This window comes from Symsagittifera roscoffensis, chromosome 8, assembly GCF_963678635.1.
Source record: "Symsagittifera roscoffensis chromosome 8, txSymRosc1.1, whole genome shotgun sequence".
Lineage (NCBI taxonomy): Eukaryota > Metazoa > Xenacoelomorpha > Acoela > Convolutidae > Symsagittifera > Symsagittifera roscoffensis.
The window spans coordinates 24,742,912-24,758,952 of NC_087069.1; the positions used below are offsets into that span (position 1 = coordinate 24,742,912).

Below are 16,041 nucleotides of genomic sequence, written 5' to 3' on the forward strand. Positions count from 1 at the left end.
ATTTTTTTGATTTTCGAACGGAATAAATATTTTACCAATTTTAGGTTAGTTTTATCAAAAAAAAGTGTCAATCATAGAAAGTTTAATTTGATATCTTTTTTTCTACAAAACATTTGGAAATGAAAACTCTTTAATAAAAGGTCTTTTTTCTGCTTCTTTGATTTCTGTCTGGTAGATTTACGTAAATGTTTTAAAGTTATTTTGAATGCTTTAAAGAGTGGCGATTTGATTATTTTTGGTCGATGATCAAGATTTAAAAAAGACGCGTTTTGTTTGATCGTTATTTCATGTCGTCAATTGTTCTATGGCGTGAGCGCTCAGTTTCAACGATTTTTTTTGACAGAAGTTGAATAACCGAACTTTTATGTGCTAATATTATTGTGCCTGATAGCTATACAAACATTGCTTAAAATATTGCTAAATGTGTTGTTTTGTTTAAGTAATTGTTTTTTTTTGGTTTAGGCGTGTTAAATTTTGAATCTATTCACAGTGTTACACGAAAGTTTTTCAGCCTGGCTTCGAAGTTCTGTAATTTCTGATGAAATTGGCGTATAAAGGTTGCAGTTTTAACTTGAAGCATCAATTAAATACAAGGCGATTTGTCATTGTCAGCTAAAAACCGATCCAATTAACCTTGTTTTGAAGTCACGTCATTCAAAACAATCACAAATTAGTATTTATTCAGCGTTTCCTGCCTTTTTAATGAAATCATTGTTTTTTGTTTAAATGGGTATATATTTTAAGATTTTGAATGGGAAATTGATGAGGTACATGGACTTTTTCCCATTGTAACACCATCCTACTTCTAAAACTTCTGCTATGTAAAACTTCTAGGCATTTAAGCTTTTAGTTTTTTTTCGGGCTTACTGTGGGCTAAAATTGGAAATGCTGCAATATTTTGTTGATGAGGTCTCTGACAGAGCAATAAGCGCATGCGACTGTCAAAGTACTAAATCAGGTGGTTTGATTTGTACTACGAAAATTATGCTATTAACATCGTATGCTAATTTAAATAAAAATCAGGTAAGTTATATTTCAGGAGGGTCAAACAATCGAGACGTGCCAAATAAGTGATGTGAGACGTGGCGCCAGAGGTCAATTCGGAGAACTCCTTCGTGAAAAGTTCAGCGTCTCTCAACAACCCCCTTTAGTTCCAAACTCATTTTCATCCCTCCCTGGAGCCCCCAATATGTGCAATAACAACAACTCTTCCGGAAACAGCAATTCACAATCTGGAATGTTGACTAGTCAGAATAGCATGTCGGGAAGTGGCAATTCTGGAACATCAGGATCCATAAATTCAGGTAACTTGAAGTTAGGAGTCCCCTGAATTACTTAATAGGAAGAAAGCCGATACAATTATCGATTTATTTCACTTGCGACAGCAAGAGTACTTGTAATAGAGAACTAGAATTTTTCGTAAACAATTTTCATACAAACCTGTTAGAATTACGTGCAGTTATCTTCACGTGCAGTCTCGCATTCTCAGTCCCTGAAAATTCAAATAAAATTACCGCATTCATTTTAGTAGTAATTCAATTTTAAATGTAAAAGAACGAAGTGTTTCACTGATTTTTTTTGTTTTTTTTTCAGGAGTCTTAAAACTTGATCAAATTTGATTTGTCGCTGTTTGCTTTTTGATTTCTTTTCAAGCTAAATTCAAAAACGTGAATGATTTCTAGTTTCAAATTAGTTTTCTACATTCCCAGCTAAATTGAGAAATTACCTTTGAATCCTGTTTTCTCTAAATTAAACAGTTTTGCAGGAAAAAAGTGTCCTCTATAATCAGTATCTGAATTTCAAAGACCTTCATCGTGATATATTTTCTTTGAAAATCAAACTTTGAAAAATGTTCGAAAAGATTTGATCACATTTTTAGTGTCCTTTTCCTTACATTTTTCCAACTGTTAGTTCGCTATGTTTTCAGTTAAGGTAATAATTAATAATGGACATCTTAAAAAAATAACAAAGGAAAGACCCTCTGGTTCGGTGTCCGCATTTCTCCCTCCCACCTAAGTCCCCTTCCCCTAAGTCGGCCCCTGATTTAGATGAATGTTTTAAAGGATGATATCACTGCTTCAGGTTACAATCAGAACGTGAAAGCAGCCCTAGTTAACCCTGTAATGAGTCAACTAGGATCCACAGCAGTCGGGTTCCAATCGGGAGGCGTGGGGTCACAGAATACACAAGGAGGTCAACAGCAGTCATCAGTATATTTCGAAGATAGGGTGCTAGTGGTAGTGTGTGGGCTGGACTTTGTGAATTTGACCTACTGGTACTTTTGTATGGATTCCCAACAGACAGTCATGGTTAATACTTTTATGTAGTTCTTTTTGTTCCGAGCATAGAACATACAAAGAAGTATACAAAAACTATGACGAAGGGTGTTTTAACGCGTTTTGACATCCTCAAAGAATGGTTGTAGGGTTGCAAAAGTGCTATCATACTAAAGAGTATTCTACATGATTCGGATTCCAAATTTTTTTTGAAAAAGTTGTGCGCGGTAAAAAAAAATGGCCTGATTTTTTTTTCAAATTCAAACAAACTTGCTGTCACTGAGTTTCAGCCCATGTAGTTCGAGTTTAATTTTCTTCTTTAATTTCCCTATGGCTTAAACAAATCTACAGAAAATTAAGGCAATGAAACTAAGGCAACAATGACACTAAAAAGTTCATTTCTTATACGAAATAGTTTTTGAATTTCTACCATACACATACCAGTCGGAAAATTTTGAACTAATCGCTCAGCAATTCTCAAAGTTGTTATGCTCAGTGCCATTCTCGAAAAAATTATAAGCTTTTTGTCACCGTTTTTGACAATTTGGCATAACTTAACATCATGTTATTAACGTCAGTCTACAATCGACCCTTGGATAGACCACAATTTAGTGGTAAAATTATAGTTTAAATCGCTTTTCTTTCAATTTAAATATTTTTGTTTTCGATATCCTTCCTTGATTTTCTAATTCTTTGTTAATTAGCACTCGTGATGCAAACTTGGGGGACAATCTATGTTGAAGATTCAAAATCAGATGTATCCAGTTTTTAGACCTTAAAGTCCCTTTAGCTTTGACCAGATTAGTTTTTATTTTCCAGACTTGGATCGAAGGACTACGCAAGTGCATCCACAACATCAAAGCTAACAACATCGGACCCATGACACAATTAGTCAAACAGTAAGTTTGCTGTAAAGGTTGATCTGAATGACTAGCAAGCTCCTTCCTCTATGGAACACTCTCAAGAAGTGCTAATTGCCGCACATGCATATCTCTTGAATAATGTCTAGATTTTTTTTCTACTCGAAAGTTAAGAAAAAAGAATTCTGGAAAAAGTTCGGATTCTACATAGATAAAATGGATATCTCGACTAAGATAAAAGTTATATTTTTTTAAATATTAAAGTAAATATATTGTTTGTGCAGTTGGATGAAGTTGCGGCTGATGGTGAATGTGAATGGGAATATCCCAGTGAAGAGCATCACGAAGACATTTGCGAGTGGGAAGAACGAGAAGGTAGTCGTGGAAATAATGGGTGAACTCAATCTTCCTAATGGAAAGGTAAACTATTTTTTTCCACTAGGAAGATAGAAGCAGAGTGTCTAGTCAGTCCATGTGCTAAATGGTTAAAAGGGAGGGAGCTCAAAAATTTCAGTGGTTTTGTTTGATTTTCTTGAGCTTTCTGTGCTTCGCCGAAAAATAAGGAGAGTTGTTTGATTTCATTTTAAAGGAGCTTCGATCGAAAATTTAGTATACGTATATTTTGGTATAATTCAACAAACATTAAGAACTGCTGGCAGATTTTTGTGTTGTTTTGAAAAGGCATTGATGAAAATGAATGCTTAAGCGCCAGCAAAGTCTGAAAGCAACCTCTGTTTGCCACAGTACTTGAAATTTCAAAAATATAGTTTGTCGTTTTATTTTCATCATAAAGTAGCAAAAGCAGTTTGAGCTGATGTGTTGTGTGTCATTTTAGAACGATGAGATCGAGGTGTGTCTTCTGACGTGGGATAAGTTCTACCAGCTGTACCATGCACTCTGTCCACGCAACGACATCAAAGACCTATTCCAACTACTGTGAGTACCCCGAACCCAACAACTCCAAACAAAAACCCCTCGATAGCAATATTCAGAACAATTTATACAATCAGAGTTTCAAAATTGAGTTTGGAGAGCTGATGGAACGAATGCGCGAAAAGTTTCCACCAATCCGCGTACTTAATCCCAGTTGAGGTTTTTGAATACTGAAGTTTGAAAGGCTAATATAGTTTTCGGGCTTTCGATCTTCGTGGTATGAAGGGTTTTTACTCCATATTACTCCACCTATTGAATTTTCTAGTGTTTTTTTGTGGGACGACAGAAAATGGGCTGAAAACGGCCCCGCCAGTTGTTTTTTTTTATTGGAACTGTTCTGAATATCACAATGCATGGTTTTCTAGTTCGCAAACTATTATTATTATATTATTAATTTGTGTTGCAGTTGGCGTGAACAGAATAGAGGTACTGCGATGGGACTGCAGGTGCCGAAACTGATCGAGTTCTTCAACACCACCCAGAGAGACCCCAGACTGAATGAGATCCTGTTCCCCTTCTACACAGCTGACAAAGTGAAGGCACTCATTCAGAGATATGAGCCACACTCTCAGTACAAGAATACAGGTGAGTCTTTTGAACTTACATTACGTAGTCCAGTCAAATTAGAAGTTTTTAAGCTAAATAGAGCGAAACTTATAAGCTAAATATAAAAAACTTGTGTAAACTGAACAAGAATAAACCCATATCATTGATTTTTAACCAATTTCCTAAAAGTATCAATGAAGTTAGGTATTTGAAGATAACCGTCTATGTGCAAAAATTTACTGGAGAATCAATATCTTTTTCAGCTTTTATGAGATGCTAAATCGAATGATTACCATATCTTGTATATGGTAATTCTGATCAGTGTCTCAAAAAAGATTACTTGAATACTCTCATTTAAAAGATAAATTTTTTCTCGAAACTGTTTCTTCTGTTTAGACGAGCTGTCTGCGGATGGTCTGATGTGCTATCTGATGTCGGACGAGAATGCGCCAATTCATCATGACAAACTGGAAGTTTATCAAGACATGGACCAGCCATTATCACACTACTATGTCAACTCATCACACAACACATACCTCACAGGTGATTTTAGAATGTTCATTTTGATATCCTATTGTTAGTATTTCTTAGCTTTGTTCCGACTATCGAAAATTTTTCACCCGTAATTAGCTCGGGTGATTTTTAAGAGTATATGAGCGTTGCTCAGTCTCTTATATTGGTCGCGATGTTTTTTTTTGGTTTTTTTTTCAAGGAAAAGTCTTAAAGTTCGTTCAGGCTCAATTTTAACTTTTCGCGGTTTGATTTTTTAAAGTTCAGTTCATTTCCTTCGTTAAAAGGAAGGCAAACTCCTTTATCGAAGAGGAAAAGTATAAAGGTCACAAAAACGTGATCGACTTTTGGTTTTGGAACTGGAATTTAATATTGAGATTTCCCAGCGGAATAAAAATTAACATATTGATTCAGTGTTCTCAAAGTTGAATTGAAAAAATGTCAATCTTTCATTGTTTTGGAAACTCAAAGAACTTAAGGGCAAAGAACTTTAAGTTGATATTTTTCAAAAAAATGAGTCAATATTTTTTTTCTGTTTACTTATGTTCACTTACTCTTTCCAACTGTTTGTTGCTTATATTTTTTTTGCTGTTCAAATAATATACAGCATTTACTGTTTTCCCAAGGTTTCCATTGATGCTAACGAACTCTGAATGATTAAGCGTCTCTGAACAAAGTCAAGACACTTATTTAGGTCGAGTTGGTTTATTTTGTTTCCAGCAAGTTTTTTTCTGTTATAAGTTGTTAACGCTCAAACGGCTTGACTTTTTTTGCTTTTTGACCTTGTTTTCTTTATTTCAATTCAAATCATTTGCTAAAAGGGAGGAATATATGCTCTCCAAAAACGAAAAAGTGGAAAAAAGTACATTGACTTCTAGCTTCGAAAATAGTTTTTAATTTCGGTTTCATAGCGGAACAGAAAAGTATCTGCTGATTTAGTGTTTTGAATTTATATCAGGTAATTTATATCAAAAAAATAGGTTTTTAAGTTTTTTTTTCAATTTTTTCACATAAAAAAACCTAGGCTTTGTTTATTATTATTTTTTTTCATTTCGTCGGCTGGCGATTGTTTTTATAAAAATGGTTTCATCTAAAAGGTTCATTATTTTTTTTGCTTACGGCCAATGTTAGCATTTTCTGTATATTTACCTAGGCAGTACTTGTGTTATTTCACAATAAATCTCTTTTGGAACTGAAGCCAAATGTTGCATTGATGAATTTTAATGCAAAATTTTGCGTTTGTTTAACAATAACAGAAATGTATCTGATTAGTTAAAGTGCATTCATCGCTACTTGGTATATATTACGGAAGTATGTATGAAAGATTGAGTAAATTGGCCTTATTATTGTAGTTTTGAATTTATCATGGCAACCCGAAGGCCCTTTCTTTGATCTCGCTTCTGCAAAAATTTCTTTTTAAGTTTTAACCGTATTTTTTTTGTTCTTTTTTGACATTTTTGTTTGCAGATAAGAAGTACAGCTTGACCGCTGTGCTTCGTTTTCAAATTTCGGCTTCATTTTTACATGCATGCGATTTTCTGTCAGCTTAGCTTCCATACTTGCGTTTGTTATTAAATGTGGAAACTTGTTTTGTAAAAACTTAGTGATTTTCCTTGTTTCGGATAGTTTTGACGAGAACAATTATTTTAGGAAGACAGTTTGGAGGTCGCTCCTCGGTGGAGATGTACAGACAGGTGTTGTTGGGTGGGTGCAGGTGTGTGGAGTTGGACTGCTGGGACAACAAACTAGCCAATGAGATCATAGTCACACACGGAAAAGCCATGTGCTCGGATATCAACTTCAAGGCTAGTTGTGTTCAAGTGCAGATGATGAAATACAGATTTAATTTATCTGATGAGTATCTGCTAATTTGGTGTCAATAAATGTGGCCTTGAGTAGTCTAATTGCTCAAAAAACTTCATTGGTAGACTCTCAGTGGGTATTTACTTTGCCCTTTGTCTATCCTCTCCTTAGTTCACTGTTTCTTTATTATGTTTGACGATGTTGTATAAAAACTTGAAATGGGAGAAATAAATTCTTTCTTTCTTTCTTTTTTAATTAACTCTAAAAAGAAACATTTCATTCAAACCATGGTACCGTGCATCTCAAAAAGGACATTTAAATTCTAAAAGTTGAGTCAAATTATTGAATTAAATTTTTGCTGTCACAATAGTCACTTGAGTATTACCACATGTTGATTGATGATTGTTGATGCTGTTTCAGGATGTGATCCAAGCCATAGCTGAGACTGCGTTCGTCACCACTCCATACCCACTGCTTTTATCCTTCGAAAATCATTGCAGGTGACTCATCCCATCTATCTATGTGCACACATTATTTTTATTCACATTCTTCTGTTTTATTTCTACTTTTAAATGAAGACGTAGATTGACCAATTGAGGATATTGCTATAGTGCTTGCAATTTCATAAATGCAGAATGTCAACCTAAAAATATAAAGAGTCAGATTAATTTTGTGTGGTCGCATCTAGGTGGGAATCGAAACACTAACCAGGTGATTTTCACTAATCTGACTGACTGTCGAGTTTGTATGTTGTAGCAAGAAGAATCAGCTGAAGATGGCAGAATACTGTGAACACTTCTTCGGTGACCATCTCTTAAAGCAGCCACTCCAAGATCACCCCGTTAGTCTGCCTATTGTTTGTTTAACCTAATAAAATAGCAAAAAGCAACATCCACACGGCGGTTGCAGTGCAAATAGCACAGAATTTTCCGATCATTTCCTTAAAAAACTACCAAAAAAGTTTGTTATTTATTTTTTTTGTGCGTGATGTGATGAAAGGATCTGAACGAAACACTAGATTTCAGGCGTTTCCGATATTTATAATAAAAGATGCATATTGGAAAACAGTTTTCTTCGAAAAATGACTAAAAAATTTTTTTTTGCAGAATTTTTTGAAGTTTTATTCCCAAAATGGCGCTAAAAAATTTCGCTGACTTATTTTACTGGAATTTTCAGTTCTTGATTAAAAAGATCATTGCTTATTAACAACTAGTCTGCGAATATCCAGCTTTAATAAACCGGATCGCTCGCTCGAATTTAGACGAAAAATCAAAATGTTCAAACCGGTAAAAAAAAACACCCGAATACGAAGTTCTTCACCTCTTTTAATGGTGGGAACAATAACATCGGGGCTATAACTCGGGCACATAGATGTAACAGTTCGATACATCGCAGCTTGGTTATACCCAAATCGTTGCCAGAATCTTTTGCTAGAAAAGGTCTCTTCTGCGAAGAATCGAATCATTATTTTAAAAACACTCATTGCATTATGAGTTTAATTGCGAAATTCATGTGACAAGCTTTCAAAAGGAAAACTGCTAGACTGTTCAGTAAAAAATAAAGTTATACAATTTATAAATGGAAATTTATAACAAATTGATTTCTGAAAAGTTTTAGAGGACTCGAAACTTTAGTTACATTACATATCAGACGTTACACAACTGTCTCATCCGAATTAATGTGGGTATATGAAATAATACCTAAACAAGTAAAGGGAATTTTATATAAAAAGCAAGTAGAGGAATATATATGATCGGGGTGGTTTTTTTGTTCAGACGGATTTTAAAAACTTTGTTGCCTCGGTGGATCGATATCTTGATCTGCAAGGGCCCTGCCGTGTATGCACACTACTAGTACCCTGCCATGAGTCTGAATAATTGCTCGTTTCATTTACACGCGTGGCGAATTATCCTGCTCTACAAAATCGTTCCAAATTGAATTGAGGCAGCTAATTGGTTTTATTAATTCCATACACGACTCAAATTATAACACTTAAGTTTTAATATGATCAAATTTCATAGTTTTGACAAAACTTAATTTTGCAAAAACTTCTCGAGACCATTTAAGTGGCAATCGGAGCAGCAATTAAGGCTTTGACTTGATACGAGCAGTGGTTTTGGTATGTATGAGTTTTAAGTTCAATTCAAATTCATCTGCTACAATTAAGGTAAATTGCACTCTCCAATAACGAAGCTGAAATGGCGCGAAAAAATGTGAACGACTACTTCAATTTCAGAAATTGTACTCCTATCTTCTAATTTTCCAGCAGAATAAATTTTTTATGTTGTTCCAGTTCTCTCAAATTGGGTTAATTTTATCAAAAAATATGTTTTTTTCTTTGAAATTCGAATGTTGAAGGTTTTTGAAAAGTATGTTTGTTCTTTTGCCTTGCATTCATGTTTCTTTTCCAAATGGCTATTGGCTATGTTTGTTATGATCACTCGATTGATGAAGACCTTTAGTCGTGATTCATGGTGTAATGGAAAAGTTTCAATAAGTTTTCGTGTTGAAAAAAAGTCGGTGTACAAAGTTTGTTCCAATTGTTCAAGAAGTTGAACTTAAAGCTGTTTTTGAAGCTACTGATTTTTTAAATTGCGGGTTTCAATAGACTCGTCGCTTGATATTCACTTTTTCATCTGCGTGTTACTGATGTAGTTTCGTCTGATAGAATTCACGGTGCGGTGCACGAATGAATTTTTCAAGATTTCAAGCTGAAAGTAATTCTTTCAGACAGTTAGTTAAAACAAAACTATTTTCGAAATTTTTGATCTTTAATGAGGTTTTGCAGTTTGAAATTGACTCATCTGAAGAAATTTTCTCCTTTTTTGCGGTGTTCTAGGCAAGACGATGATTTCATTTTAAACGTAATGAAGGGACTTATATAGGTCATTGTGATTTTTTTTCAGGAAAATGTTTCTAAATGCTAATAGAAGTGCTTTCATACATATTTGTGTAGTTATGAAAGCAATTATCTATGTGCACTTTTTGATTTCAATTCAAGTTCATTTGCTAAGACGTAGGCAAAGTGTGCTCTCCAAAAACGAAAGCCAAAATGGCGCGAAAAAAACGTGGAAGACTTCTAGTTTCGAAAGCGGAATTGAATTTTATGATTTGCCGGCAGAATAAAAAATTAAGCTCTTTGATCCAGTTTATCGAATAGGTTTTTTTTATGGGAAACCTTTCAATTATAAATTTTTTGTTGGAATTCAAAGAGCTTTAAAGCCATGTATTTTTTCTTTGAAATTTGAAAGTTTAAAGTTTTTCCGAAAAACAATTCAGCAATTTTTGTTATGTTTCTTTGCGTTCAATGATTCTTTTACAGCTGTCTGTTGGCTAAGTTTGCTGTATGAATGTTATTGGGATCGATTTTTTTTTTATTATTTTCAATTTCAGACGCTTTGGAAAGTTTTCGTTTTTCTCAAAAAATACTCCAACTATTTTCAAAAGAGTAGTAACAATTGAAGTCCGGCCACTCATCTGTGTGCCTGCATTTTCCGCAAGTCTGTTTTTTACCTTACCCCACTTTCTGCAGCCTTCGGAAAAGTGTATGCGGGGAATTTTTGACCCACGTTTTTGGATTTTTTCTATGTTCTCGAAAACTACCTGTCCAAATCGGAGATTTTAGTTTTTATCGAACAGACGGGTTATGGAGAGCATCCCTGCTTTAGCGGTCACGCTCAAATTTTTTCATACAAAAAGTTATGACCCTCAGAAAAGTCAAATTTACAATTTTTGACCGTTGTTTGAAGCTTTTCGATTTTTCTCAAAAACTACCCTGCCGATACTGAGATATTGGTTTCAGTGTGAAGAACAGTTCGATGGAAAGGTCCACTGTATTAGCGGTTACGCCCAATTTTTGTTACACAAAAAGGTATCACCCTCGTAAAATTCAAGTTCTCGAAAATTTTATATTGTTTTTTGAAACTTGGGATTTCTCTCGAAAACTACCTACTCAAATCTATTGAGCAACGTTTTGAGCATAATTCAACCTAAAAAGCTCTTGTAGTCACTTCAATTTTTAAGAAAACTGAACTAATTCATGAAAATAATAGATTTTGAGGTCATTAAATTGGGATTTACTTTTCTTTGCTATAGGTCTGTTTTTGAAATTACCCTTGTCCTTCCGCATCAATACAAAAATTTCAAAATTTATTGAACAGGTATTTCCAGCTTTAGCTCGCCTCTAGTTTTTCTTGTTTCCTTGCGTTCAATGACTCTTTTACAGCTGTCTGTTGACTAAGTTTAACTAAGATGCGTGATTAACGCGTGCTCTGAGTTTTTTTCAGGCCTTTGGACTTTTTTTGATACTGTTTGGACTTTTTTGATGCTGAAGTTCTTTTTTTGCCATTACGTTCAACAACAATCTACTTTAACAAAGATCGTTAAATCCGTCGTACTGTACTTACGGTTTTTTTACTGGCATAGATCACAATATAGCTCTAATTCTTGAAAAATGTTTACCGACCCTTGAAAATGGGGAGGAGTTTTTGTCTTCAGTTGTTTTAGTTTTTCGTTTTCTCTGCAAATTCAGGTACCACAAATAATCATATTAATACCCTTTAGTCGTGTTTTGAACGGCCTTAAACTAGATTTAAAAGTTCTCTCAGTATCGAGAAACACTTGGTTGAAATTCTTGATTTGTGATTTTTATTCTAATTTCGAGCGAATAAAGCAAGCGAGCAGGTTTGTGATAGAAGTAGAACATATTAAACTTTTGTTCGAGACCTGAAACTCTAGTTTTAGCCCAGTAAAATTAAAGTTTGGAGTTTTTTAGTGCGATCTTGGGAGTGAAAAAGATTCAAGGATTTAATAAAACTTGAAAAAGTTTTAAAATTTTTTAAATTTTTATCTTGCCATTTTTTGAAAAAACGATCGTCCAATATGCTTCTTTAACTATGATTATCGGTTATGCCTAAATTCTAGCCTTCCGTCAGATCCTTTCTTCGCATCACGAACAAAAAACGTTGCTATTTTTATAAAATGTAGTTTTTTTAAAGAATATGATCGGAACATTCTCTGCTTCTGGCCCATCAACCGGCTATCCTTGTTACCTTTTTGGCTGTTTCGTAAATAGTGAGTTTGAAAATTAAGTTTGGTAGTTTTTATGTTGTAGTTGTAGCGTAAAATGTTGTTCTAGCTGGAGCCGGGCGTGCATTTGCCTTCGCCGAATGGCCTGAAATACAAAATCCTAATCAAGAACAAACGACTGAAGAAGGACGTTGAAGAAAGTTAGTGAATCAGTCATTCTGATACCTATTGTTTCTCATTCCTAACCGATAATTTTTTTGGATCAAACCGTACGAATTTTTTGCAAGATAACTTAGAATACAATGTAGTATCACCTACATAACAGATTTAATTATCAAAACATAATTAAAACGTCAATTTAACTAATTTTGTAGCCCATCAAAATACATATAGTTTAAAAAGTTTCATAATAATTTTATTTTGCGCGTTTTTATGAAATGCATATTTTATACAGAAATAATTTTCAGAAATGATACATGCTGGGGAGGACATTCTACAGTAGGTCACCTAGAGGAATGGGGGGGGGGGGAGTATATTGTACGGTTGATCCTATTTTTACTGGAATTTATAGCTCATTCATTTACAGTCGGATTTTAATCATTTGTTATCTAAGTTTTCGGCTTCTTTTTAATAACGCGAAACTATTTTAAGCTTCGTTTTAATCAGCAAGCGTTTTCTTAGTCTAGACCCAGTTGTTGTAAGGGTGTAAATTTAATCAATCGAGTAAGCTCAATCTTTAATCAGTCAAAAAGCTCTTGATCTTATACAGTATTGGATTGTGACCATTTTCGGATACAGTTATCACTTTTTCTGACGTATTTCTGACGCAAAACTAGAGCTCAATTGATTTGTTTAGAATATAGTTTTCCCTCGGTGGTTTTTCTAAATTCAGTGCAATTTCTGGAAGAATAATTTTTGCTATTTTTAGAGCAATTAGAGGAACTGCAAGTGGGCGCTGAAATTGAACTCGACGACGCTGAACCAGACGCAGATGATGGTTAGTACTACTAACTAGCTATTTGTAGCTCATTTAATTGAAAATAACTAATTCAAATTCACCATTACTGATTCAGTTCTGTGCCATTTCACTAAGCGATGCACCATTGGTACTAATATTATTTCCATCACTACATTTTTGAACCTAACCTGCTTTTCTACTCTAACACAACCTTTCAATACCACTATACTGCTTTCTTTAATTTAAACTAAAATGCAAAATGGCTACTATGTGCTGGTCTGTGGAACTAAATGCCCATTTTCATTTATTTTTTTCTTTTCACAATTGACTGATTGCTGATTTGAAATGATGTTGAAAGGTCACATCCTATTTAGGAGAATTTGGCGAGCTCATTAAGCGCCAGAAGTGAAGTGATTTGGAATAAATGTTGAAGTGACTTAACACAAAAGAGTTGGGTGAAATACTGCAATGTAATAATGATAAAAAATCTACCAATGCTTTAAATGCGCATTTTTGCATGTTTTAATGGCATTAAGGAGACGTTTTTGGTTGAAGTGATTTCAGTTTGTATTGCGTTTTCACTTGGCTCTTGACGACAGAATGAATTTAAGATGGTGCTTTTGCTGCCCTCGTGTGATCAAATTTTACGATACTTTTTCAGTTGATCACTTATGAAAATTATTGGGGAGGAACTTTGTATTCGGGTGTGTTTTTGTTCCGACCATTAAAAATGTGAAGGAACTTTGTATTCGGGAGTTTTAATTTTTTTCTTTTGTTTTTCACGCAAAATCAGGTACTAAAAATAATAGTCGGACTGGGTTGAGTGATATATCATATTAAAGCCCTTTCAGTCGTGATTCGAACCACATAAAAAATTCTGAATTTTTTTCTATTGTCGAGAAAAACCGGTTTGAAATTTCTGATTTTTTGTCCTCGAGCAAATAAAGCAAGCGAGCAGGCTTACAACAGCTGAATTATGCCTTATTTAAGACGTTAAAACTTATAAGCAAGTAAAGCTAGTTTATGGAGGGCAAAATCAGGTACTAAAAATAATAGTCGGACTGGGTTGAGTGATATATCAAATTAAAGCCCTTTCAGTCGTGATTCGAACGACATAAAAAGTTTCCAAAAAGTTGTTCTAGTATTAAGAAAGAACAGATTTAAAATTTCAGATTTTTAGTCTAATTTCGAGCGAATAATAATAAGGCTTACAATAGCTTATTTTTTGCTTAGTTTAGGCCGTGAAAACTTAGTTTTACTGAAGTACAGTTGTTTTTTGAGTTTTTTCAGCGCTATTTGGAAATTAAAAACTTCAAAATTCAAAAAGTTTTTTTATTATTTTTTTAATTTTTAAGCGTAATGAACGTAGTGAGTACTCTTATATAGTTCTTGGTGATTTTTTTTAGGAAAAGTCTTATGGTTTGCTTACGCGGAATTTTGATTTTTTGCGGTTTGACTTTCTATAAGCTTCCCTTGCATTGTTATGTGGGGCAATTTCCGTAGAGGTTTTTTTTTCAAAACTCTTTTGCTTTTTTCTTTTAAGAGTAAGAACGTAATGAAAACTCTTATATATGTCTTACTGTTTTTTTTTTCAAGAAAAAGTCTTAAGATTTGTTCACGCTCGATTTTGATTTTTCGCGGTTTTACTTGTTATTTCTTTTTAAGTTCAGTGGATTTTCATTGTTAAAAGAAAGGCAAACTCCACTATCGAACAGCAAAATTGTAAAGGTCACGAAAAACGTGATCGACTTCTAATTTCGAAAATGGAAATTAATTTTCAGATTTCCCAGTGAAATCAAAGTTTTACCTATTGATCCAGTTTTCTCACATCGGGTTAATTTAAACAAAAAAACACATCATAAATTGTTCTTCAAATTCAAAGAGCTTTTAGGCCATCTATTTTTTCTTCGAAATTCAAAAGTTGAAGGTTTTAGAAAAGACAAGTCAATTTTTTGTTCAGTTTTCTTGCTTTCATTACTCTTTTCCAACTGTAATTTGCTATGTTTGTTTTCTTAGTCATTCAGATCCTTTTATCATACCACGCAGAAAACGACACTAATTTGAAAAAAACCACTAATTGGCATTTTTTAGACTGTGGTCAGAGCATTCTGTGCTAATTGCACAGAATTCGGTTTCCCTTGCCTAAATAGTATTTGACTTCAGTAGATACATATGTAGAGTGCGAGCAAAGAAATTTCTTTTTTTTTGTAAAAATCAAACTGATGATCAATTTGGTTGATATTTGTCTTTTTTTTTGAGGTGTTGCTCCTTTTTTCCGCTAGCTCAAAAGGTTGAAGTTGAGTTGTTCCCGCCTAAGTCGCACAATTGTGTAATAAATTTCTTTCGCGATCTAATTGGTAGCATGTGTTTTATCCTCTATTAGGAGGATCTTTTTTTCGAAGACAACTACTCGCAAATAAAAGTGCTCATTTCAGTGGCACTTTTTTTCCTTAGTAGTGGCAGTTTCTACTAATGTTTAGTTTCTATAAGCTTCACTTGCATAGTTATGTGGGGCAATTTCCGTAGAGGTCTTTTTTTCAAAACTCTCTTGCTTTTTTCTTTTAAGAGTAAGAACGTAGTGAAAACTCTTATATAGGTCTTACTGTTTTTTTTTTTCAAGAAAAAGTCTTGAGATTTGTTCACGCTCGATTTTGATTTTTCGCGGCTTTACTTGTTATTTCTTTTTAAGTTCAGTGTGTTTCTATTGTTAGAAGGAAAGCAAACAGCAGAATTGTAAAGGTCAGGAAAAACGTGATCGACTTCTAGTTTCGAAAATGGAAATTGATAATCAGATTTCTCAGTGAAATAAAAGTTTTACCTTTTGACCGAATTTTCTCAAATTGGGTCACTTTTTACAAAAATTTGTCCAGCATAAATTGTTCTACAAATTTAAAGAGCTTTAAGGTCATCTAATTTTTTATTCTCAATTCAAAAGTTGAAGATTTTTGAGAAAAAAAACAACGTTTTTTTCAGCTTCCTTGCGTTCTTTACTCTTTTCCAACTGTCAGTTGGCTATGTTTATTTTTATCTAGTGCCACTTTTGCTGCATAGCATTTGCAGTTTTTTAGCTTATGTTGCTGCTGTATTTGTGGCTCTAGCTGACTCATTTATGGCTTGTGATAGTAAA

At 33.9% G+C, this 16,041-nt stretch overlaps 1 protein-coding gene across 3 annotated transcripts in view; it reads left to right on the forward strand.

Moving 5' to 3' along the window:
* LOC134853259 (1-phosphatidylinositol 4,5-bisphosphate phosphodiesterase beta-4-like) overlaps nucleotides 1-16,041 on the forward strand; it is a 62,975-nt gene that overhangs the window by 15,126 nt on the left and 31,808 nt on the right. For all 3 annotated transcript variants that reach the window (XM_063869232.1, XM_063869231.1, XM_063869233.1), the window contains exons 4-15: nucleotides 1,040-1,304; nucleotides 2,083-2,309; nucleotides 3,096-3,175; nucleotides 3,421-3,556; nucleotides 3,972-4,072; nucleotides 4,476-4,654; nucleotides 5,012-5,158; nucleotides 6,776-6,930; nucleotides 7,349-7,428; nucleotides 7,685-7,769; nucleotides 12,066-12,156; nucleotides 12,885-12,953. In XM_063869232.1, coding sequence (XP_063725302.1) covers nucleotides 1,040-1,304; nucleotides 2,083-2,309; nucleotides 3,096-3,175; nucleotides 3,421-3,556; nucleotides 3,972-4,072; nucleotides 4,476-4,654; nucleotides 5,012-5,158; nucleotides 6,776-6,930; nucleotides 7,349-7,428; nucleotides 7,685-7,769; nucleotides 12,066-12,156; nucleotides 12,885-12,953 — 1,615 coding nt within the window. The remainder of the gene's footprint in view (nucleotides 1-1,039; nucleotides 1,305-2,082; nucleotides 2,310-3,095; nucleotides 3,176-3,420; nucleotides 3,557-3,971; nucleotides 4,073-4,475; nucleotides 4,655-5,011; nucleotides 5,159-6,775; nucleotides 6,931-7,348; nucleotides 7,429-7,684; nucleotides 7,770-12,065; nucleotides 12,157-12,884; nucleotides 12,954-16,041) is intronic.